Raw genomic sequence first — 24286 nt, 5'->3', positions numbered from 1 at the left:
ACATTTTCATGGTTCTTTTTATTAAAAGCAGATTTCCACAGAGAATTAATGAAATACAAAAAATGTAATTTAAATGTAAATTAACAGTTCCCAAAAACCAGCATGTTGCAGCATCCAAAACAAAATTAGCATAAAGAATATGGATTGATCATCAATCCCAGCAATATCCTCAAATTCTTATTGTGGAATACCATTCTGTTTTATTTTATAATTAAAGCAATCCATTAAGTATTTAACTCACCACTTTTCTTATTTGACAAACCCATCAGTGCTACATCAAATTCACTGAGTTATGAACTATGGCCACATGCTCCCAGATTCTACTGCGCTGTGTCCAGCGGTAGAACCCAGCTGGAGCAACAGCCCTGAGGAAAATACAAAGGCTGTGGTCCCCCAAAAACGTTCTCAAGACACCACGTTAACCTAAGACGTGACCAAAGCCTAAAGGGCAGCTCTCTTCCCAGCAACACCCCCAGATGTGCCTTGGAGTGTATTCACCCGAGAGACTCGAACGCTGAAATAACAGATTCCTCTGCCAGCATCCCAACAGCAGCTGCGCCGGGAAAGCATCTGTAAGGTGCCACAAAAAAAGGAGCCTTTTACCGACAGCTATCTTGGGGTACGCGGGAAATGAAATGGAGTCCTCAGTCCTTAGCATCTCCCACTCCGTCAGCATTAATAGCAAACATTGCTTCAGCCTCAGGAAGGCAAGGAGAGTCATAGATTTTACATATTCTGGTTTCACCTCGGCCTTTCCGCAGATACAGTCTAAGAGGGAGAAGGAAACACAACAGGTAAGGGCATATAGCCTGTTTTCAGTAAATCATTATCATAATCATTAAAACATTATGTTAGCATGTGGATACAGCATGCTGCCGAGCTGCAAGAACTTCTGAAAAGGTTGTGTTCGTTTTTCTGCAGATCAGCGTGTGCTCAGAATGGCACCTAACTGTTAAGAAGCTGGACTTGCCATTGCCAGACCATGTAGAAACCCAGAATTTAGAGGTACTTAGCTAGTTTCACAATATCCTCCAAAGCAAGGCTACCAGAACACCAGTCCGCGCTCTCACCTCGTGGTGGAAGCATGCGCTATGATATTTCCCCCAATAGGTTTTTTGGGATCTGCAGCAAACATGGCTGCTCCATCTACTTGTGCTACCACTTGGTTAGTGATCACAACTGCCACACCAAACTGTAAGGAGAAAAGCAACAAGTCAAAAATCAATTTATTGTCCACGATCTGAACGGAGGAAAAAGGAAAAAAAAAAAGCGACACACACGCACTTCTGCTGCCCATGACCACTGTACCATGCCTCACAAAACAAAATGGAAGCAGACACTGAGTGGGCAGAAAGGCATTTGTACAGAATTGCTGAGCTTTACAAGAGAAAGAAAAGGAATCACCCATCCTTAAACAAAGCCCATAGTTCACCTCATCGGCAAGTCGAAGCAGCATACGCAGGAACCTGGCCAGGTGCATCTGTCTCGCCGAGAGCTCTCCTCGTCCCGAGTAATCTGTCCGATAAAGGGCCGTGGCACTGTCCACTATCAGCAGCGCGTATCTGGGAGGAGAAGCACAAGGGTCTCACCAACATTTCCAGGCACCAATAAGCCTCCGCTGGAGCGTGCCAGTGCCCAGCAAACTGAGACTGCACACAGATGTGGATGTAAGCTCCCCCAACCTGCCAGTTAACAAAATTATGATTTTTAACAACACTGACTTGATCTGTAATGTTCAGATTACTAACTACGAAATAAAACCCAGTAAAGCCAAAGAAAGTTGCTGCACGATTAAAAAATTAGATTTATAGTACTCTTAGAAACTAGCCCAGAATTTCACGTTTTGACACCACAGACATTCTGTGGCCAGGCTCCTACACACCTCACACCACCACCTCCTTCCCTCTGCAGGGGCTGTAAATCCTAGTTTCAAACTAAAACTGTCTGCACAGGTTCCTCCGGTGCTTGGCAAGCCCTGAAGCAACACTCCATTTCTGAAAGCAATTATAAACTGATCTTTAGAACTGCTCCTCAGGCTGGCACTTGCTCTTTGTGAAGTAACATCAGTTGCCACCATCCAAGCCAGTCGCTGCCGTCCAACATTCCAGCAGCAAGAGGATTAACTGATGCTCAGGGCTGCTACGCCGAGATTCACACTCGGATATGCCAAAGCATAAACCAATTCAAGAGCAACAAAACCTGACCCAATGGAGCTAAGCGCTGAAGAAAGCCAGTCTATTACAAAAAAGGTAACAGTTACATCATCTATACTTCTCCTTCACTTGCTCATCACCCACAGGCAGCTTTCTGACATGGTTCTGTGCCAGCACAACAATCCCCCCGTCTCAATCGGCCCCATTACCGTGACTCAGCCATCATAGCAGAGGCCTGATACAGGAGCTGGGTCTGGTGATCTGTGTTAAAGCCTCGAGCGTATGCCACGTTATCCAGGACATCACTGCCAGACAAGCCGTACCTGGAGAAATCAGTGAAAAAAAAAAAATCATAAAATTAAGCAACAGCTTCATCGACAGGAGTTACCTAGCAGGTTTACCTAAAGACTAGAATAAAACCTCACATTCCTGGGAGAGTCTCAGAGATAAAAACAGACAGCAAAAAACACATCACAGCTTGGTGATGAAAAGAGAACAGAATGACTGGAAACCATTTTTAAAGAATATTTCCCTGCCTAGGAACAACTTTAAAGTAGAACACCAGACATCTCCCTCAAAATAAAAGCACAGGCAAGGAAAGCCACCATTCTGGAAGAGAATACTCTGAAAGCAGTATATTGCTAATAAAAACCAGTGATAAACAGCCTTCTGCCTGCAATACCTCTGTCAGTGCTTTACTACCAGAATAACAGACAGTTCCATTCAACCTCTTGCACTTAAATTATTTATATGGCACCTTGAGAAATGCCTCAGAATTTGGAGAACCAGCTGTTTATCCTCCTTGGATCTGAAATGAAGCAATATTTTTTCCAATGAGAGAGAACATACATAATTTGTTCTCATTTTTCATTTCACACGACAGCATATTTCACCACATTCCAGACTCTCTGAAGCCGAAGGGATCTCTGTGGATCAGCTGGTCCGACCCCGCTGCAGCGGGCTACTCAGCTGCATTCTGCATCCTTAAAACTCCTCCCCTGTCTCCATCAGGTACGACACACGTCACAGCCCTTCCCAAAGTGCTGGCCTACTTTTCTGTTCAAGCTGACACAATTTCAGCAATTGTTAAGCACTGCCAGATAAAGAAATAATTCAACCCACGTTCACTAAAACTGCTTATATACTTTGACGTTTAACTGAAACAACGATCACAGAGAATTAAGCCCCATAGAAGCAGTTTTAATTTTGAGAAAGTCTAAAGAATTGCAAGAGCAGAAGTAGCAACTTGTTCTAACATACAGAACCAGTATTTCAGGCTTTTAATCTCTGTGAAGACAGCAGAATTTTTATTTGGGTAAAAAAGTTTTACTTTCCAGCTGGTATAAAAGACATGTCAGAACATTCTGAGATAGAGGCAGGAGATGAGAAAACAGCTTTTCAACTGGTCAGTGGATGCTCTCATATCTCCTAACAAAAATTTTCCAGCTTCTATTGCAATAACATTTTTACAAAAGAATCTCTGTTTCAAGATAATGCTATTGGCAGAATTTAAGAAAAACCTTGAATGTATTTCACGAACAGTAAAACTGCATTTGAAGGAGACACTAGTAAGAAGTGAAGACATCATATTCCAGGGGACAAGGATGTTAGCTGCTGTCACAACTAAGTAAAACTAGAAACTGTTTATAAAATACAGCTAATAAAGTGGTTTAACATGCAGAAAGGCTTTTGTTTGGTTGGTTTTTTAGGGGCAGTTCTTACTGCAAGTCCCACAAATTTAAGCAGACGGGCTGATTTACAGAGTCAGCCTTACTAAGTTGTCCCATGAGTAAACGTATTCCTTCCCTCAACTAATGCCAGTTCACTTCTAGACCCAAGTCCAGACCTTTCTGCCACTGCGAGAAGCCGTTCTGGACGGAAGGTCCCTTCTGTGTCAATATACATGGCTTTTCCTTCACCACCACCTCGGTCAATGGGAAGCTAAAGGAAAAGCAAATGAACAAACACGAAATAAAATATCAACAAATAATCCAGTTATTGCCTCATGCCCTCAACATACCAATAAAAAACCAAGCTGTCATGATTAAAGTCACATTTATCTGGGAAAAATGAGAGGAAAGATTCCGGTGTTCAACCTCTGATACCGACATTAAGAGGACAGGTGCTTAATTTTGAGCTAGTAAGTTTAGGTGCATAAGGCTGTTAACTAAATGATCAGATGAAGCCCAAAGCCTCTAATATTTTATGAAATAGCAACTTCTAGAAAGTAATAAACACTATTAAACTAAGATTACAAAAAAAGGGTTCCTCCAAACTGATCTACTGTGTGATAGCAAGAGCCAGCTGAAGGCTTTTACAAAAGTAGAGAGAAGTAAGCTTAGGATATGTTAGGGAAAAAAAGCAGCTAGTCAAAGAAAGTCATCGAACCCAACAGTTTCTTCTCTCTTTTCAACACTCTTGATGATGAGGAAGGTTCTCTGCAATCTACAATACCTGAAGAGAGATCAAACACTTCTCTGCATTTAAAACCTAGAACTATGCTACGAGGCTAATATGTGTTAATTTTTGTTGTCAGAACACTGAGGAGAAAAAAAAAAAAAAAGCTACCAACCATGTCAAATACAGGCAAAAAACAGGACAAACTTAATTGCCGCTAAAGCAATCCTAGTAGGCAGAGTAAGCACGAAACAAAAGATCCTCGAAAGCTGCAAGGACAGCCAAGGGTGCTCCAGATACTCGTGTTCTTTGCAGCTGTTTATATGCATCACATTTGTATTGGCTGAGAAAAGTGCACAAATTAGCAAATATCCAAAAGCTGTGTTGTCTGAATACTTGTTTTTAATAAAGTGAACTACTCACTTGACAGGTTACTGCCAGGGTATGACACAACTGTGTTTTTCCCGTACGAAACTCCCCAAACAACTCTGTTATGGACCCTGTTTCTATTCCTCCTGAAGGGAAAATAATAATAATAATAATGAAAAGATAATTTTAAAAAGGACACAGACTTCAACCAAAGACCACGCATAAAGTATTACATTCACAGAGACTCAGTTAAGCACTTACTTTGGTTAAAAGTTTCAAAACCCTAATTGGAAAACCTGGTTTTCCTACTGAGGGTTGCTCGTGTTGCAGATAAGAAGGTTAGGTAAGTGTATTTTTGAAGATGCTGAAAAGCTGAAATGACTTCTTTTGATTTTTTGATCGCAAGTAGGAATGGGGAGAAGACAATGGCAGGTTTTGTTTTTTTCAAATAGGGCATAGACTAGAATAAACTAGAAACATCCAAAATGAACAGCTCTGGGTATTGCATATGACTAAAAGGTTTTAAAGCTATTTCTACAGCTTTTAAAAGAAAATTAATTGTGATACAAGAGAGCAGTACTTGAGGAGATTTTTCATTCAACCAGAACTTATGTGTCTTATGTGTTTTTGTCCAAGGATCATGCTCAGAGGAAGAAAAAGCAGTTAATGAAGGGTGATCAATAAAGAGAAATAAAATTATTACCTTGAAGAAGTTTATCAAGTTCTTTGGACCCAGTGGTGATCTGGATGATCTCTGACCTCCGCTGGTGGAATTCCGTTGCTGTGGTGAAACCCATCGGAACCAGTTTAGCTGCTTCAGCCTAAAGAAAACCAAACTAAGCAGTGGAAGAGTGTTCATCCCATTCACTTACCCCCTCTAGTAATTAATACTGTAATTTTCTATTTTGTGAAATGGAGAAGCACTTATATAATTCGATGCACACATTTTATTTTATAGACTATATATTAGCTGGTATCTCTGAAAAGAACTGAAATTGTGATCAAAGAAAAAACTTCAACATCCATTTTGCGTATTTTATCGAAATCCTTCCCCCCGCCCTTTGCCTCCCCCCCCACCCTTTGCCTTCCCCCCTTTCAGTTCAGGTCAGTCCCTGTGAACCTTGAAATACTTGGGATGCACATACAGCCTGTTAGGAATGCTGTCTTCCTAACAGTGAATAAATACGCAAAAGAAGAAAAGTATTGCAGTTAAATGCTGGCTAGGTCAGATTTCGATAAATGAACCAGTTTGGCAGAAATTCCACATTCTGGACTAGAAGATGCTGTGAGGTTCCAGCTCAGGCTTCACTCTCAGTCCCCAAGAGCAAAGCCCAGGTCTCCCAGCAAATACCTGTCCGGGGTAAGAGGTAACACACTCAGGAACAACCTGACAGAAGAGCTGTACCGGGTCAGTCCGTCGCTACAACGCAGCATCCTCTGCCTTGACAACTGCCCACAGCGACCCTACAAACACGGCACTCAGCCCTTTTAAATCCATTTATGCTACAGATGGCCACTGTGCCTTGGAGTTCCATAACTTAATTACAACCTGTATGAAAAAGTACTTTCTTTGCTTTAGGCTTATCATAAGCCTTATCATGAGAAATACTGAGCTAGAAATAACAGTCACCTCAGGCACACACTCCATACCTTCCACGATTTTTAGAGACCTTTCTAATAGTCCCTCCCTCACTTCCTGAAGCTCGTCCTAGTGGTTTTTGTCTCTTCTTGTCAAAAGTCATGTCATACCTCTAACCATCTTTACTACCCTTCATGGTATATCATTAACAGAGACCTTTCAAAAGCACCAGAACATTTGAAGCCAGTAGAAATAAAACTTCTTGAATACCTTGGGTTAAAGCTTTTCTTTACACCCTTACCAAGATTTTGTCAGCTTTGGCTTCGCTGATGCCTTTAATATTTAGTAGCTCCTTCTTTGGTGCATAAGCAACAGCCTCAACTGTGTGAAATCCAGCTTCTTCCAATTTCTTCACGTCATTTGCATTTATACCGCATTGCTGAAACGAAGGGGAGAAAAAAGGACACGCTAAGACGCAAATACCTTTATCTAACTTCCACTGAATACCTTCAACTGGCTTCAGCAGATCTGGATCAAACTGTTATTCCACATCAGCACACTGAGTGTTACCTCCCTATTCACTTAAACACAAAGAACCATAAAAAATGAAATCCTTCTAGCAGTGTAGTGTTTGCATAAGTATTGACTGTATAGGTGGCACAGAACAGGCAGAAAATATCATTCTCTGTTTGGTTTAATAGATGCTGGAGGTGACCAGTACATGTCAAGAGAGGGTATGCCGCAAGGGAACATAATATAAAACATAACTGTTAACATGGTGGGTTTTCTGTTTTGGGTTTTTCTGACAGAACACAAGAATTTAGCAACACAATTTTCAGGTACAACTTGCGTTTAAGGAAAAGGACTGGCAGATTGCTTGAAAACATCCTCTAGAGCCAACTCTTACCTACCTCTAACCTGGATATGAGCTGTGGTCCAAAGCTCTCTTCCTCTGCTGACGTATCTGCATTTGCTTCCAGCTGCACCTGCATGGCCATTGCACCTGGGGCTCCGCACAGCCCACTAGAAGAAAACCAAATAACTCTGTGAGGCAATGTACACCATTCAAACAAAATATATGTGCAAAGTGTTTCAAAATATATTAAGAGATCATCCAAAGTAGCATGCGATGGTTCTCTCCCTTCTCACATCTCTTAGCTCGTGGTATGCAAGTGCTGTGAGAAGTTATCTTTTGTGTGCTTTCCTATGTAGTGTTCAACGTTAAAAGCAAAAAACCCCAAACAACTCTCACGATACCTGGTAAGGAATAAGAGGCTTAAAAGAGAGCTCCGCAGTATTTAGGGGCATCATATAACTAAATTAATTTGCTATTAGCAGTATCTCACTTTAGAAAAAAGTTATGTGGTCACATCACAAGATGTATTACTGGAAACAGGCGCTTGATGTTCCAGCCGGGCCGTGCCGAGGCTGCCCTCACAACCACCCCGTGCAAGCCTGAAAGGGACTTCAGAGTCCCCCCGCGGCCCCCTCCCGAACGCTGAGCAGCGGAGCGGGATGGGAGGCGCGAGTGGCCGCGGGAAACCGAAGGAAATCAGGAAATTCCCACTCCCGAGGGTTCTTTTCCCGGGGCCTCGGCAGGAGCCGGGCACCGACAGCACTGCCAGCGCTCCCAGAGCCCTGCAGTAACAGGGCCGCGATCAGGCGCGGCGGTGCCGGTGCCAGAGGGAGCCCGGGGGTCCCGGCCCCCCCCGCGGCCCAACGCCCCGAGCAGGCCGCGGCTCGCCCGCAGCCTCCCAACTGCCGCCCGCAGCTCGCCCCGCTCTTCACCGGCTCCCCACCGCGTCGCGCTTTTTCCTACACCGGGTACTCTCACCTTGCCTAATTTTTTTTTTTTTTTTTTTTTTTTTTTTAAATTTTCCCTCACAAACCTCCCTCCGGCAGTGCTCCCCCGCCCCGTCCCTGACTGGGCCTGTTCGGAAGAGCCCGCCACCACGTCACGTGACGCGCGCACGCGCCGAAACCCCACCCCTCGGCGGAAGGTCGGCGGCGCCTTAAAGGGGCCGCTCCCCTCTCCCCGCGCGAGAGCGCGCCTGTGCGGTGGAAGCGCAGCTGCGTGAAATGAGACCGCGGTGAGCGGCAGCGGGGCAGGGAGGAAGATCCGCTCGTAAAGATCAAGCATAGAGCCCCACGGGGGGACAGGGCCACCCTTTTTCTCCTTTATTTTTTTTTTTTAAGATAAACACCAACCTGTGACTCTGCTCATTCAGATGAAGCTGACCCCAAAGCACGAGTACATTCTGAGCAGTAAGTGCCCCTGTGCTTATGCCAGTACCCGAGAAGGAGAGGCTGGAGGTGCAGCCAGGCCTGCAGCAGAGGTCAGAGCCCCAGGGTGGATGCCCTTTCCCTCGCGGCCTTTGTCCAAATTAAGTCTCAATCTAACGAATTTGAGGAAAGCCGTTTGCCTCGAAGCCTTGTCGAGCAAGAGCAGGAGCCTCTGATTCTCAGCATCTGCCAGTAAAGTTTTCCATTCGCTTTTAAAAATGAAGAAATTTGGGGGTAACCGTGGGGGACGAGCCCAGCTGGCATTAAAGGCCAGACCAGCGAGACACGGGGCCGGGGGGAGAAGGATGTTTTGCCCTCGCAAGACTTTTCAGGGGTAAGAAGCAGTGGCTGCATTATTTCCCCTGCCTTTCTATAAAAATAAATTAGCTACAGAAAAGGCTCGGTTGAGCAGTGAAAGCTCTTCCCATATAGAAAAGCATCTGTTAAAACACCAAAAACGTTTTATATGTAGTGCCTGCACTGATGGGATAGCAGTGGGGGGAGCCAGGAGCAGGGAGAGCCCAGGGACACCCCTCCGGGTGTAGGAAACGTTTCTGCAGGGCTTTACCCCCCCAGTCACCCTTGGAAGCAAAATACTGGGTGAGATGGACTTTTGTGTGGCAAGCAAGGGGAACGCTAAGTGGGAAAATCTGCATTTCACCAGCGCTTTTGATTTCTTCAGCTGACCACGACTGACAAGGAATTCTTCCTGCCCCCAGCTTTACCGGTTCCAAGCGTTAGGACAAAACATAGCAGCACCACGTTATCACAGGCGCTGACAAGAAACTATTCTGACACTAGACAAAGCATCATAATCAAAATAGCTGGGGGCCAGGCCTGTTAGAAATATCTGCAGAGTCTTTATGCTTTTCATTAAAATGTTTATTAAACCCGTTTTAGTGCTGGCAAGCTCTCAGGAGTGTCATGCAAAGATAAAGGTTTTAAAGAGGTATCAGCCTAGCATTAAATATGTGAGAATGAGCTTGTGTACAAGTAAGCTGTTAAATATAACTAAATCTTCCATATCTAGCAGTTAATTTGAATTTACCTGCTATATCTTCAGTGGCATATCTTGTATAAATATCCTATTTAGAAATTATTTTCCACTCTGAAGTCTTTTTTCCCCCATAGCTCTTGGAAACACGGGGATACCAAACACATTGGTGTTAGCAGCTTCCATTGCTGCAACTGAAGTAGCACTAGAGCTGTAAGGAGAGAAATTATGAGGTATTTTGCAGAGTTCAGGTTTGGAAACATTAAGTGATTTTAACAGCGTGAAGCAACGATGCCCTTTAACAAACCCGGTTTGCAAATGGTGGATGCTCCGGCCTCGGAGAGCTGCAGCAAACAAGCTGATTCAATACCAGAACCAGTTCCTGAGCCAGCAAACACCTCCCCTGGCGCTAGACTGTCCTTTCATCTTTCTCTAAATGGCAAAACTGATCACTCACTCATTTTACTTCTGGACATTCCTCACAGCATTGCTGTATGTTTACATGGATAGGTTCTCCACTAGCGTTTCTTATCTTCTGCCCAGATTTTGGAATGTTTCCTGTGAAGACTAAGTCTGGGCACATGAAGCAGAGTATTACTAATACTGCACAATAATTTGCATTCTCATTATTTAACCTTTTGCCGATGAGCTAAAGATTTTAATATGCATTTAAGACAACAAAACAGAGATCACAAGAGGCTTTGCATTTATATATACAGAGATCAGTCTTAAGTTCACAATACTGAAAGGCCATAGAAGATTCCTTTCCCATACTAGAACTTGGATGTGGTTGACATTCTTTTGGAATTCACACTTATGCTGGGGCATAAACGCTCATGGATGATCTCCAAATTTACAAGAACAAGTGCTTTAAATTAAATGCAATAAAACAATGTGCACTATTACTGATATTCATAAATTAATCATTAAAGAAAGCCATAGTCAAAACAACATTCCAACTGTATTAGTATGAAAACACAAGGGTGCACCTTCTTTCACAGCTGGTATTATATTACCAAATACGAAATAAGAATCATCATCTATAGATTTTATTTTTTCCTAGTAAAGTAAATTAATTCTTAAACATAATTAATTTCTTCTCCCTTACCTTTCCCCCCATCCTTAAAAGTGGTACAGGCATAACTTGAGCTCTGGTCTGAGCTTTGCTCCATGAATCGCAGTGGATTGTTGAAGGAAATAACAGTTCTCTAACATTATGCATCCAGCTTTATGACTGAGCCATGGTTACGATAAGCACCGTGTGTGAAAAGCTTTAGTAATGGCATTCTCATCAAAAGTTGACTTGCGAAATACTATAGCTTTTGTTAACATGCTATCTCTGTGAAGACGTTAACATTAATACATCAAGTCCTACAGATGACAGATGTTACGAACTTTAAGTCCTAATGCCCTGAGAGGAGTTTAAATAAGATTGTGAAGTACAAATATAAATTAAATATAAAACTGGAACTGCTTAATTTCTGCCTAATCTCCTTTTTCTACTGCAAATGCATGGCTTTGTTTTGTTTTGTTTCACCTGCTACTTGGAGTCAATATCTAGAGCCATATAATAAACCCCACCAAAAACTCACTTCAGTCTTCATAGTTACCGGATTCTTCAGCTTCTAACTGTGCTGAAAGGAAACTAAACCAGACAAACCAAACACCCAAGCGGGATAACGCTGATGGCGTGCTGCTGCAGCACCCTCCGCTGGTTAATAACGCTCATAAAACAACCTGAGGAAATTTAAAGTAATTCCAGGTATAATACCCAAATCATTTGCAACTTAGGCACTATTTTCCTAATTAAAAAAAAAAAAAAAATCTGTGAAAACCAGGCCACAGAAAGCTAACACTAGGAAATGCAAGGCAAAAAACCATTCAACAAACAAGTTCATATTATGAAAAGTCCTCCCAAATAGCTAACAAAGTTATTTCAATGGCAGTAGGCAAATTTTCAGTCACAAGTTTAAATAGAGCCGCCAATAATCACAACTTGAAGAAGGAAGAGCAATAATTCAAATGTTTAATGAACTCCCACCTTCCAAATAGAAGGAAAATTTGTAAAAAGACAAAAATATATAAGTACTTAAACACATGAAAATGAGTTTTAAATTCAACATATTTTACAGAGATACAAAAATTTGCATCTGCCTACGGAATGGCCAGCTGAGAGACAGGAGGCACTTCTACACGATACACTCAGTAGGGGTTAGATCAGTTCCAAAGCTCAACCTACATAATATACAAAATATATACAAAAGCAATCTAGACTGCACCAATGATATTACCCATTCCTCCTACATTTAAATGGCTCAGTCTTCTTGCTAAAGTTCTAACGCATTACAGACTCTGACAAGGTCCCAGAACCGTGGGGCAGGTGGTGCTGGACAGACACCGAATCTCAGAACAAACTTGTAGCTGGAGAGGATCACACAGAGGGAACCTGATGGCTCTGAGTCTGTTGCCAAGCACAGGGATCTTAAGTCTTCATGACAAAAGTATTTCTGACTTTGGCGACCTGGTTAATTACTACAGGTTTTTTGGTTAATCGGAAGCAGGACTACAGTTTCTGTGTTTTGGGAAGGGTTCCAGGAAACTGATAAAAATCAAATGTGATATGATATGTGAAATGGTACGCAGTAGGGAACTAATGATAGTGAAAGTAAATTCCAGTCATGTTAATTTGGAAAATATTCATCATTTCTTTATACGAGAGCTCTGTGAATCAACCCAGAACAAAACTAACATGCTCTGTCAAAAGAATATCCATACTAGGAAGGACTATATATACAAGGAGGCCAAGACCACCGGTGACTGAAAGAAGATAAAAGGCAGACTGGATTTATAAAAGACAAAAGAAATTCTTCCTTCTCCTCTTTAGACACCTCTGTTTTTGTACAAACTTGTGGCCTACACCAAGCATCCTGGATATCAGGCAATTATTAGACACAGTCACTAACGAGCTGACCAGCTAACAGCACTGCTGTTCTAGTCAGAGACGGCTCGAATTCTTACAAGACTAAAATCAAAGAGTGTCCAGTCCGACTTCACCAGTCCTGCATGAGGATCTAGAGAATCATCTGGGATCCTGGAGCAAATTCTGATGAATCAAGCTGACTATTCTCCGCAGATAGTGGTAACCAACTGGTACACTGGAGAGAACAGCAGAAACTTCCTCCTCCCTGGGAAAGATAAATTATCACATGTGTTTGAGAGGATATGGAGCATTTAATTCCCTATCCCCAGCTTTAAATCTTAACTCAAATGGAGTGGTTCTTTCTGTTCAACTCACCCAATATTCCCAATTCGGTTTTGGACAGTAAAAGGCAGTGAAGCAGATGGGTAGTTGGCTGATAGAGACAGGGTCACCTCAAACTTTGCAAAAACTGTGGAAGCGGAGAACAAAAGCTTCACTCTGTATGCGAAATAAACACAAAGAGATCAATACAAAATATTCAAATGTACTGCTACTGCCTTTGAATTAGGTTCCAGATGTTGTAACTGATGCAACAAGCTCAGTAACTTCTAAAATGTTCCAGTATAGACTAACAGTAACATCATAAATAAGGTTAAAAGAACCTTTCCACTCTAATACTATCAGCACTCTAACACTGAGTTAGAATACAAACTCCCAACTTCCCTCACAGAAAAAGTTAATACACACATAATTCACAGAACCTTTCAAAAATTATGGGACAATATAGAGTAATAATAGAACATGTTTTCTAGTTAACATAAAATATTTCTAGGTAGCTAAAGTTTTCTGAAGTTTTAAGTAGGACTGATTTTCCTCCAAATTCCATAATTCTAAGATTGTTTCATGAATCCAACCCTATTTAAATCAGGCCAGATTTGTATCTAGCACAGTACTCTTGTCTGTGACAACATGCAGGAAGGCCAGAGTTGAATTTTATTGTAAATATGGGTAAGGCCATCACCAAGGACTCAATGCCCAGGAAGCAGATGCTTTGGGATAGCTAATACAGGTCTTTTCCACATAAATCTCCCACCATTTGCAACTTCCTGAGCACAGGCTGCCCTTGCATCTGTTTTGGTGACTTAACTAAATACAGCTTTTATGGGATTTTTGGTGTGCAGTAGAACCCCACTCTTGCAAAGGATGCTACACAATTAGAATAACCAATGGGAACAGCATCAAGGCACGCAGAGCAGGCTTAATGGGGCACGTCTTAGTTAAGGATAAGGTGAAGTAGTATTTATCTTGTTGCACTGGGACACACCACAAAATTGGGAAGTACTATGAGAAAATGAAAACTAAAGAAAAACTTTAGTTTAAGTGCATTCATCCTTCAACGACTGACTCTGCTTGACTGAAGCAAATAGAAGATTACAGGAAACAAAGCACTAAGCTACAGGTAAACTCGGCTCTTTTTCCTTTGCATTGCTACACTCTGGCCTAAAGCTTTAAGTGAGAGAGTCAAGTCAAAGAGGAAAGCGGCAAGGAAGGAGAGGTTATATGATAGTAAGGAAGTGGCTGACTCCAAGAACAGTGTCATTTCCATGCATTTGAATATTACAGTCCAATTGTATTAAAATAAATTAGATTGTCTCTAGATAATCAGGAACAAAACACTGAAATCCTTCCAATTTGGTTTTCTTGAAACTGAGATTTTACACCACTATTTTAATAACACTCTTCGAAGGACTGATGCAAACTCCATCTGAAGTTACTCACTTTGTGTCACTGATAGCTGTCTTCAGAAGATTAAATTTTCCACCCCATCTCTCCAGAAATTCAATCTCCTCTCCTAAGATCCTGCAGCGACTCACCACCAAAGAGACGTCATGAAGAACCTAAGTGGGCGATCAGAAAAGCAATCACATTGGCACTCAGGCTGGTAAACTATGCGACACTTGAAAATGCAGTTTATCCTAGAAAGTATGCAAAAAAGAAAGTAGTTTAACTGCTATCTCAGTTTGGATGTGAAAATGAAATTGTACAAGTATAACAACAAATACATATTCTTTGCCCTAAGTTTCTCCCTTCAGCTTTGTCAACAGGGCACACAGACATGCAGGAACACAAAGTCTGGCTTGGCAGTTTAAATTATTAATTCTTTAGGAAGCAGAATGGCATTCAGTTCAATTCTTTAATTTCTACTCGCAGAAAAGAAAAGGATTTTAGGAAATCCCTAAGACAGGCAGACATTAATGCAGCAAACAAGGAAGAAACCACAGCTTTTAGGACTCTTGCCTTCCGGGACAGGTACATCTCAGAATACCCATGAAGTAGATTTTGATTGGCATTGCTGAAGCATTCATTAAGGTGCTTTTGTTCTCAGTATCAGCCCTATTCTCTGTGACAGAAAAGATTTAATGTTTTTCCAGAGTCTTATAGGCGTTCCTGGAACGTTACCTGGGGCAAGTAGTACAGTGTGGGACACTTTTCCTGCCAGCATCCCTGACTTTCAATAAACTGGAAGATGAGTCTTTGGACTAAACATGAGGAGGGTGGAGCTTTTTCCTCTGTAATGCAAAAGAAAAACACGTTGCCAGAAATCTTTTAAAAGCCGTATAGTAATGCATTAGCAGATAAACCACAAATTTACAGATGGCTTCTCAAGAGCAGACTATCAGAGCAGCTACTTTCAAGCTACTTGAAAAATCTTACCATCCAAGAGAGATTCAAAGTTCAGGCTAACTATCTTTCTGGAAGGATCTTCACCAAAAACATCACCATCTGAGAAGGAAAAGAAAAAAAACCCAAACAATAGTTATTTCCATACTTAGTTCTGGAGTTACAGCTCTTCTCCTTCAGAAACAGCCATTCATCACATACTTCTCTGATTTTTCATAGAAAGCACTGACAAACATATTCAGAAACACCTCACGACTTACACACTTCTGCTGTAATATATTTTCTATTTCCTTTTAGCAGATCTTCACAAATGTAGAAACTTTAGGTTTCTATTATGTAACTATTTAACCTTTCAAATTCATAAAACTGAAACCAACCAATTTCACAACTTACCTATTGGGGGTCCGAACACAACTGTGAGTTCAATAGAATCATAAAGAAAATTAAAGACTGCCTGCTGTTCACGCCATTCAGTAATCTCCCACTCAGTGAAGCTAAAACGGGAGGGAAAAAACACCATCACCCTAAGTTTCAACCAACCAACCAACACAATTATCTGAGAGACAAAGATCAGAGTTATTAAGTGCAGTTGAAGCTATTACCACATAGTATACCAACAAAATTTTCACTTTCCAACAGAACGTAAGAATCTGTTGGGAACGCAAGCATACCACCATTCATTTTACATAAATGTTCATTTTGGAACTGGAGGAAAGTTGGATATAGAAAGACTGAATGTAGAGTATCACTGCAACGTTGTTAACAGAAAAATAGTGCATCGCACAGGGAAGGTCACCGAGGCTTTCCTGCTTATCCCAGGCTGCGAGGAGATGGGCATCCAGAGATTTCCCAAATCAAATAACAAGGAAAACCAAACCCAAACACATTTGTTTATGGATATGAGGCCTCAGAACTAGCTGATAAAAATAAAGCCTGAAGGTCTTTTCCTTACTCGTATTTCTCCACGAGTTCCTGGCAGCTTTTTTCTTCTTCCTTTAGCTGGTTCATCTGGACAAGCATTTGTTCATTCTGAGCCTCCAGATCTGACAGTTCTCTGCAGAGACAAACCAACCACGTGAGGTGTAGCATACTGGTTAAAAAACCACCAACCCTCTAAAACCTGGATATACACGTTATTTACCGTCTAGATCCTCTTTGGCATCTTACCTTTGAAGTGCCTCTTCTTGGGCTTTGAGGCTTTCCAATTCTAAGAGAAGGGGAAAAAAGCTATGAGAGAAAAGAGCAGCAAAGAAATCCCTAACTTCCTGTGCAGTCACTGTTCTTAACAACATGAGAGGTCTCCGCTTGATGGCTGCTACTCCTACCAGGATACAGATACGCAGTCAACAAAGGGTAGTAATTATTGAACGATTAAAGTGCTGAATACGGTAGCCAGCACACACTCTTCAAGTCACACCATACCAAGCTCTAAACTCAATTTTTCCAGGGGAAAACCAGTCATTTTCATACTTGAACATATGTGTAATTAGCTATATCCAATAGGGAAAAGAAACCAGCAGTGTTTGCATCCATATCAGAGTTACATATCAGGGTGGGGGTTGAGAATCACCCTCTCCAGAATTTAAAAAACAAACCAAGAAGTGCCATGCAGCTGGTACCATTCATTACCTTCCTCTAGGTTCTTCCCTTCTGCCATTTCATCGCTGCAGTCTGCTTCCGATTCTTCCCAGTCAGAATCTATGGGAAAGAAGTATCAGAACTCTGTAGAACTCTCAGATTCAATTTGTAGGTTCCATTATATTTGGCTATGCGTTCTATAAATCTTAGTATTTCAAAGCTAATTAAGAAAACCGTACAAAAAGCCGGAAGGGTATCTACCAAAAACCTCACAAAGGAACACATAACAAGGAAAACTCCTTTTATCGCATTGTTTCAAAGCTGCTGCTGTGCAATTTGAGTTCTACTTAAGGCTTTGGAAGAAAACTCAGTGAGAAGAAAAGAAGTGCCAATACACAGAGCACCCTTACACAGCAGTGCCAAGGACGGGCTGCAGCTTGTGTGAGCACAGCTGAACACATTTTGATCCGTCCCGGAGTGCAAAGCTGAGCGGTGCCTGCCTGCAGGATCGCTGGCAAGTTTTGCTGCCAGCAGCCGGACCGTTACCGCTACCAGACCTGGCCAGCTTGCTGACCTGCTCATAGGCTACAATTCTAGTTCTGTACCTCAGCACAGATGTACTCCTAGTCTTCACACGAGGTGTGATTCCCCCAAGTTTGCAGACACAAATGAAGGCATTTAGGCCTAGCAAATACTTGTAAGAAAGGAATTGTAAAATTCAAAGCAACCACCAAACACAGAATCTTGAACTGACCATTTAAACAGCAGCTCTGCAGAAAAATAGAGAAATCAGCATATTGGCCACTGGTTTGGAAACACATACCTGCTTCCAGAGCAACAAGACAGCTCTCTGCCTCCTTCAGCAATTCATCCATCTCTTCCATTTGTGACTGTAGCTTTCCATGTTGTTCCTAAGATGGGAAAATTGTACTCAAGTCAATGACATTTTTTAAAAAGCTGGGACCACCACGTGGATCTTTGCTTGCTAAGAAACTAATTAAAGAATCTGTCATTAGAACGAAGAGGCAGACTGACAAACACTAAGGCAGTAGCCATGCATAAGAAAGTACTAGATACTTAATGACGTATCTTCCTAATGACTTTTCTTATGAAGGGATAAGACATGAAAATAAATTCCTAGAGCTTTTAACATTGACAAATTTCTGATACCTATCACAATGTGTTACTTCTGTATTTCCTTGTTAGTTACTAATACTGACATTACTGCAGTACAAAGAGCTAATATTTGATGGCATTTCCTTTAATACTCCCATTTTTCACCCTGTTACTTTAATTGCCAAAACCCTTAGGCAGAAGTTTCCTACAGTGTAAGTGCAAGAAAGTCACTCTCCCAATGTGGTTTATATTTGTGTATAAATAAAAGGGAAGTACATTTATATGAACAAAACTTTCAAGAGAATGCATGCTTACACATAATAATTAGGCTCCTACACTTGACAGTCAAAGACAGACAAAATGTGGTAGAAGTTCCCTTTTTTAAAGCTAAACCTCTGCAGCCTTGTGGCACGTTACCTGCGCGCTCTGCAGCAATTTGCTGTACAATGTCACTTTCTCATTGTGAGCCAAGATTTTACTCTCCTTGGTGAAATAGGATTTCATTTTGTTCAACTCTGCTCCAAAGGTCTTCAGCTGCAATGAATGGATAATGCAGAAGAGAAAGCAAATGGGAACGTGCAACAAAAGATTGTTCAATTGACCTGTTAGACTGTTCCTTCTCTGCTCCCCCCAATATCCCATTTCTCTAGTAGCAGTATTACATAACACTTGCAAATTAAATCAAGACTGGACAGTCCCTGTTAATTCAAGTAGTCGCCTACTAAAGTAGCTGATTTTTGTTGCAAAGATCTGACAAGATCTTTACTCAAACAGGGAGCCGCACAAATAGCCAAAGAGATGCTTTTACCAAAACCCAGAGCACCTTCATTAAGCAGATCGGATGTCGCTCATCCCCGGGGTCTGAAGGTGTGTTTACAACACGTGCCCCATTATGGTTAGGGAGGCCAACCGAAATGCTCACGGAAGCCCAGGCAGAACCCAAACCACAGCAAGTCAACTTAAAACCTGTTTTAATGAACATAGCTACAGACTATGCAGTTCAATGTTTTCTCTGACAGCTGTCAATCCAGAAGCTGCAGAGGAATGTTAAAAAAGCTTTTTCCTACCATGTTTGCCATCTGCTTGTTTCCACTAGGTGGTATCATTCTAATCGTAGTGTGTAGAGATTTGCTTAATAAACTTTCAGATTTATTATTCTTAGCTAAGGGTTCTAGGTGCTTTCATTGTTTGTAAGTATAATTCTACCTGAATCTAGTTAATAACCTAGCCTCAGTGATATCCTGTATCAATCTAATGATGAACTATGAAAAAGACTGTCTTTTATCAGTTTTGACTATTTTCATTGAATAGATCCTTATTCTTGGCATGAGAACCAGGAAAACAGAATCTTTCAATCTACCTTCTCAATTCTGGCTGGGATACTTTTATAATGCTTCTGGTTTTTAAATGCAGATGTCTTTGGCATGCTTTCTTGTGCCCATTATCATTAGCATTCTCCTTTAAATACCCTCTGGCCTCATCTTTTGTTCGGGCTCCCGACACCATTGTTGCACTCCAACTCCTGTATGCAGTTTTATTTTTGTGTAATGACACATTTTCTGTTCATTATATGTCTTGCAACATCACCTCTTTCTGAACTAAATAAGCATGTAAGTTAATGCACCAATGAAGCAGAGTCTCTAACAGTAAGAGCCATTCATTTTTTTCTTCCAAAATTCCACTGTGTGCTTAGGCCCATCTGAAGTTTCTCTTTTCTTTTCTGCCCTCAACTAACCTGAATTATCAACTTGAATTATCAAGTTTTTCTGCTTTATAGCAACATATTCCCTTTAATACATTTTAAAGGGCACATATCCTTGCATTTGGCTGACATATCAAAAGTTCTCATAGCAGTTTTCCATTCAGAAAATAATTTGCCTTGTATCACCTACCTGCCTCCTGTTATTCTGTGACCATTTTGGTTCTTGTTTTATTTGAATACACAAATTAACCTTACTTCTTCATTATAAGAAACAACAGTATCTCTTTATGCAGTATTACCTCTTCATCAGAGCAGGTTCTCATTACTTCCCACAAACTCTTATTCACATTCACCAGGAGTTGATCCTGGACATTTGCATAAGGTTTTAACCTGAAATGTGGAAAAAAAAGTTGAAAGAATGTTGCAACTGCACCAAACACATAAAGCAGCACATTGGTGTGTATACAGTTCATCCCCCTTTCTAATTAAAACATGAAAATATTTACATTTCCATTTAGTTGGGTCTTACATCTTGGAGAGACCCTTGATGAAACGGGGGCCATGCTTGTTACACTCTAGCACATAACCAAAGTTCATTTCCTATAGTCTTTTTGTTGAGGGCTGGTCTGGACAGGAGACAGACAGCTAGAGAGCCAAAGAAATGGGAAGTGGTGCCAATCAGGCTGGGAAACCTTACTACTGATTTTGAATTTTATCATAAAACTTGATTTTGCACACCAATTGTAAAAGGCATAATGAATCAGACCAGAAGCGTCCTTCAGATCAGAAAATAAATCATGAGAACTGTATTTCAGTCCAGTAAACCCTGAGAGATTGGAACAAACAACAGATCGTAACCTGTTACAATGCCGCTTTCTATATTTGATCATTTTTGATACAATTTAAAAAGTTTTCCTCTAACTCTTCTGATGTGCAACTGAAACACTCTATTAGTAAAAGATAAATTACTTGAGGAAAACCAAACTTTAATTATCTTCATAACCACAACTCCTCCCCAAGAGTTAGCCCCAGACCAATCTAAATCTTTAACAGACTGTCTACCCGCATAATGTAGGTTAACTATCATTTTTTATTTTTCCCATATGTAATGTATTAACTTTCTTCAGGCCATTTTGCATGCAACCAGAGCTGAAAAAATAAAATTACTAATATATTCTGTGACTGAAAAAACACTTACTCCTCTATCATCTGAGAAAGGGCCTGGCAATCTTCTTCATAAATACGCAGCTTGGGACGATAAATATATTGGCTGTACATGAGGTCTTCTGGAGTAGGTGGTGCACTGGCTGCACACTGGGGAAAAACGGAGGGAAAAATTGTGAAGAAAAAGAAAAAAATATGGATATTTTTCAGAAACAGTAACTTCTAATCAATTCATGTACAGAAACCAGCAAAAGGCCTGGAAGCTTCACTGTTTTTAAATGATTGTTTTCATTCTGGACTTGTCCTATTGCATTCTGAGACAAGTTAGTCATATACTCTTAGATTGCTCGTTCCTCTTTTATGCCCCATGTTTCCTCACTTTTGAGACATACGCCTTCACGCTAGACCTCAACAAAAAAAAATAAAAATTGAAAGAGGTCAACTTCCTTTCAGATGAAGACTTGAAAAACATGCGTGTGTTATCCTGGTAACAAGAGTGCTCTAGAATAAACCAAGACGGCTATGCTTGTTTAAGAATCAAAGTTCCCAGTTTTCAACATGGCTTAGGCACATCAAATAAATATGATGGGGGTATTTCAGCAAGCTACCTGTATATTGAAGCACATAAATAATTGACATTAATTCCACCCCTTTGAAGAAAGCTTTCAGAGGCTTTTGGGGGGGTGTGGTGGGTGGGGTGGTGTTTGGTTTTTATCAGAGATCAGCCACTAATGAATAGTAGCAGAGTTTTGCAAGCCTGATGAATATTTAGAGACAGCTCAGTATGAATAAAATTGCAAACTGAAAGTGTAAACTAAACTGTAACTAAGATAGTACAGCATTTTAAATAAAAATGGAAAAGATTTAAAAGTCATAAAAGAAGCAATTTAATCAATACAAATTATATTAACTTAGTTATGATTCTTTTTAATCAGTTTTCATTCTTTTGTCATAACAGTTCTAAAGAACTTTAAAACAGACTTTTTACTTGCGCTTGGTAAGTTGACACAGAAATTTTATTCAGTCAGCAATGAGGCAGTGAAGAAAGGCACAACTCCACACCACCACGTGTGTCCCAAACATCAAAGCAGGTGTGTGCACTGACTTTCTGCAGACTAACAAAACAAGGTCCACAGCTGCAGTCCTTATTTCTGAGAAGTCTAAATTCCTAATGTGACTGTTCTACTGACACGTTTGCCCTGACACCATGACATCTTACAGCAGTAAGACTTGGTTATACAGGAGCTGCTTTTCAACTAAACCAAAGTACTAGAATGAATTTCACAAGTAAAGAATTTTCACAGCTACACCACTTTCCATGTGAAGAGTCTGATCTTGACCACACCTTTTCATACACAGTAACTACTTCACTCTTACACATTAAAAATTCCTACCAAAACAGGTGTCATGCCACCCATTTGAAAGAAGGAAGATCAAATCTCATTAGACCTTATTTAACACTGAACAGACTACTGAAAAATTCTCCAGCACTCTAGAATAAGTACTGGCATAGAAGAAACTCCCAAGCCAGTGTCAAAATTATGCAGACACTGCTAAGGTTTTCCACTTTCCAGGAGGGCTTTTCCATTGCCCCAGTGCATCCTTCACCATGCCAGTTGAAACTGCAGTAAGCAGCAGGAAACGGAAGCATTTGAACTAAATCCCCACATACTTTATTAAATAAAAGCTAAGCATTGCAATCTTACAAACAAACTTTCTGTTTATGAAACTTGAAGCTTTTCCATGTCAGTGTAACGCCTACATACAGAAAACTACGCAGCTCATTCACACTATTTCATTACACAAAGACTATTTGTGAAATCCAGGCAGGTAACAGAGACCGGCCCCAGCACCCAGTTAGAAATCCAGTTGGCTACACAAATGTGTACAGATAACCAACTCTGAAACACTAGTCTTAAGAAAGCTTAGATATGAAAATAAGGTGCCTTTACAGAAAACAAATGACAAGGCCTTGTTCAGGATGATTGCAAATCATCCAAGAGTATTGCCTTGTTCAGCATCAAGTTGCTCCCAGTGAGTGGTACTTGTCTGCAAGCAAAAAAAAGGTGGTTCCCATGTCTGCAAAAATTCAGCAGAAACCTTTCAGGATGAGGATGCTGAAACTGGGTTCAGCAAGACAGACTGAAGGGGAAGAAATAAGGAGTAGTAATGTCATGGTGAAGCACTTATGAAGAGAGTAGAACAGGTAGTAGGTGGCTGAACAGCGCTTCAGGATTCTGATTTCAGTGGCTGATGTACATAGTAAGAAGATAAAGTGAAAAGGTTAGACTGAGCTTCTAATTCTTACTTTCAAACTTATCATCCTTAAAACAAGTTTAAAAAGCAAGAATTACCATATTTATCCAAGAACAGATAATCCTGAATATATGGTATTTCTTAAAGAGATTGAAATCTGTTTTTCAGTACTGAGAAAAACAAGCATCAGACTTATTGAGGTGAACAAGAAAGAGAGGAGAGGAAGTATGCGGTGTCTAACGCACTTGTCAAGGTGGAACTGACTTCTGGCTTAACTCATTTAAAGGTCTTTAATACAGACTGGTTAGTTGATAAAAATTGAAAAAAAGACAAATGAATATAATTTAAGGTCAATTGTATTCCACATATCCAAAGACGGACACTCACAGTGGCTGGAAGATGGCTATGGCGGGGCTTCTGAATCGGAACATGGACTTGAAGAAGCGTAAAAAACTCCCCAACTGTGATTGCACCATTCTGAAATTTCTGTAAAGATTAGGAAAAATGTAGAGATAAGTACATTTTTCAAGAAGGAATGCTCACTTGCATATACGCACACAAGTATTTTTGCTGTTCAGATGAGAAGTCAGCATCTTTCAGCTCTTTACATACCTCCCGTAAGTTATCTTCACAAATGCTGTCTGTGAGAAGCTGAGACTCCATCTGACTGCTTCGCTGAACTAGCCAAGACAAAAAAAAGGCGAGGGATATTGCTGGGGTTAATAATATTCTTACGGAAATATGAACCTAAGCTCATTAGCTCTAGAAAAAAAGCAATTTTAATGTAGAGTTTGACCTTGATGTGTGTTTCCAGTGCTGAATGAGGAAACAACTACTTGGGACAAATAAGGAGGATTGGATTAAGAATCTAATGTAAAATAAAATCTGTGTCAGAGCGGTAATGAAATGACAGAGTTCACTCTTCTATGGGAGGAAAGCCATATGTAACATACTAAAAAAGTAATAAAACTGAGCAAGAGACTCCAGCCAGTTCGCAGAGGGCATCCTATGGAGACAGAGACAAGCTTTCAAGGTAAAAACATGGCATTCAAGTTCTGAGCCAACATGGGCTGGTTTCTCACTCAGAAGAGAG

The 24286-nt window shown here is 40.8% G+C and overlaps 2 protein-coding genes across 3 annotated transcripts in view; both read right to left on the bottom strand.

The window, feature by feature from the left end:
- RAD51 (RAD51 recombinase) lies at positions 1-8970 on the bottom strand. 2 transcript variants are annotated; one of them, XM_074841811.1, is made up of 10 exons: positions 8388-8970; positions 7410-7521; positions 6800-6937; positions 5623-5740; positions 4974-5065; positions 4000-4094; positions 2363-2476; positions 1433-1562; positions 1071-1192; positions 1-768 (listed from the first exon to the last, which is right to left on the bottom strand). In XM_074841811.1, the coding sequence occupies exons 1-10, from the start codon at positions 8636-8638 to the stop codon at positions 645-647; spliced, it is 1296 nt and encodes a 431-aa protein (XP_074697912.1). In that variant the 5' UTR covers positions 8639-8970; the 3' UTR covers positions 1-644. The 2 variants fall into 2 exon arrangements, with proteins under 2 accessions (XP_074697912.1, XP_074697914.1); XM_074841813.1 differs by having other exon boundaries at positions 8333-8392.
- A 2815-nt stretch (positions 8971-11785) lies between these two features.
- The window catches only part of KNL1 (kinetochore scaffold 1), a 28406-nt gene continuing 15905 nt past the window's right edge, over positions 11786-24286 (bottom strand). The window contains exons 12-26 of the mRNA XM_074842296.1: positions 23806-23873; positions 23581-23679; positions 20972-21087; positions 20073-20163; positions 18489-18605; positions 17779-17866; positions 17007-17075; positions 16545-16584; positions 16330-16431; positions 15771-15871; positions 15411-15479; positions 15156-15265; positions 14475-14593; positions 13071-13193; positions 11786-12960 (exon numbers count right to left, since the gene is read on the bottom strand). Of these exons, the coding sequence (XP_074698397.1) occupies positions 12855-12960; positions 13071-13193; positions 14475-14593; positions 15156-15265; positions 15411-15479; positions 15771-15871; positions 16330-16431; positions 16545-16584; positions 17007-17075; positions 17779-17866; positions 18489-18605; positions 20073-20163; positions 20972-21087; positions 23581-23679; positions 23806-23873 (1418 nt within the window). The 3' untranslated portion in view covers positions 11786-12854. The remainder of the gene's footprint in view (positions 12961-13070; positions 13194-14474; positions 14594-15155; positions 15266-15410; positions 15480-15770; positions 15872-16329; positions 16432-16544; positions 16585-17006; positions 17076-17778; positions 17867-18488; positions 18606-20072; positions 20164-20971; positions 21088-23580; positions 23680-23805; positions 23874-24286) is intronic.

Source organism: Strix aluco, chromosome 16 (genome assembly GCF_031877795.1).
Source record: "Strix aluco isolate bStrAlu1 chromosome 16, bStrAlu1.hap1, whole genome shotgun sequence".
NCBI classification, from domain to species: domain Eukaryota; kingdom Metazoa; phylum Chordata; class Aves; order Strigiformes; family Strigidae; genus Strix; species Strix aluco.
The sequence above is the reverse complement of the archived record's forward strand: the minus strand, read 5'-3'. Positions and strand labels throughout refer to the sequence as shown.

Bases quoted from the DNA above. Each gene is read 5' to 3' on its own strand.
- RAD51 (XM_074841811.1), bottom strand. From the start codon at position 8,638: ATGCTTGATCTTTACGAGCGGATCTTCCTCCCTGCCCCGCTGCCGCTC. The intron at 7,522-8,387 runs GTTTGTGAGGGA...GTTTTCTTCTAG, and splicing joins GGGAGCACTGCCGGAGGGAG to TGGGCTGTGCGGAGCCCCAG. The intron at 1,563-2,362 runs GTAATGGGGCCG...TTCTCCTCCCAG, and splicing joins GCTATGATGGCTGAGTCACG to ATACGCGCTGCTGATAGTGG.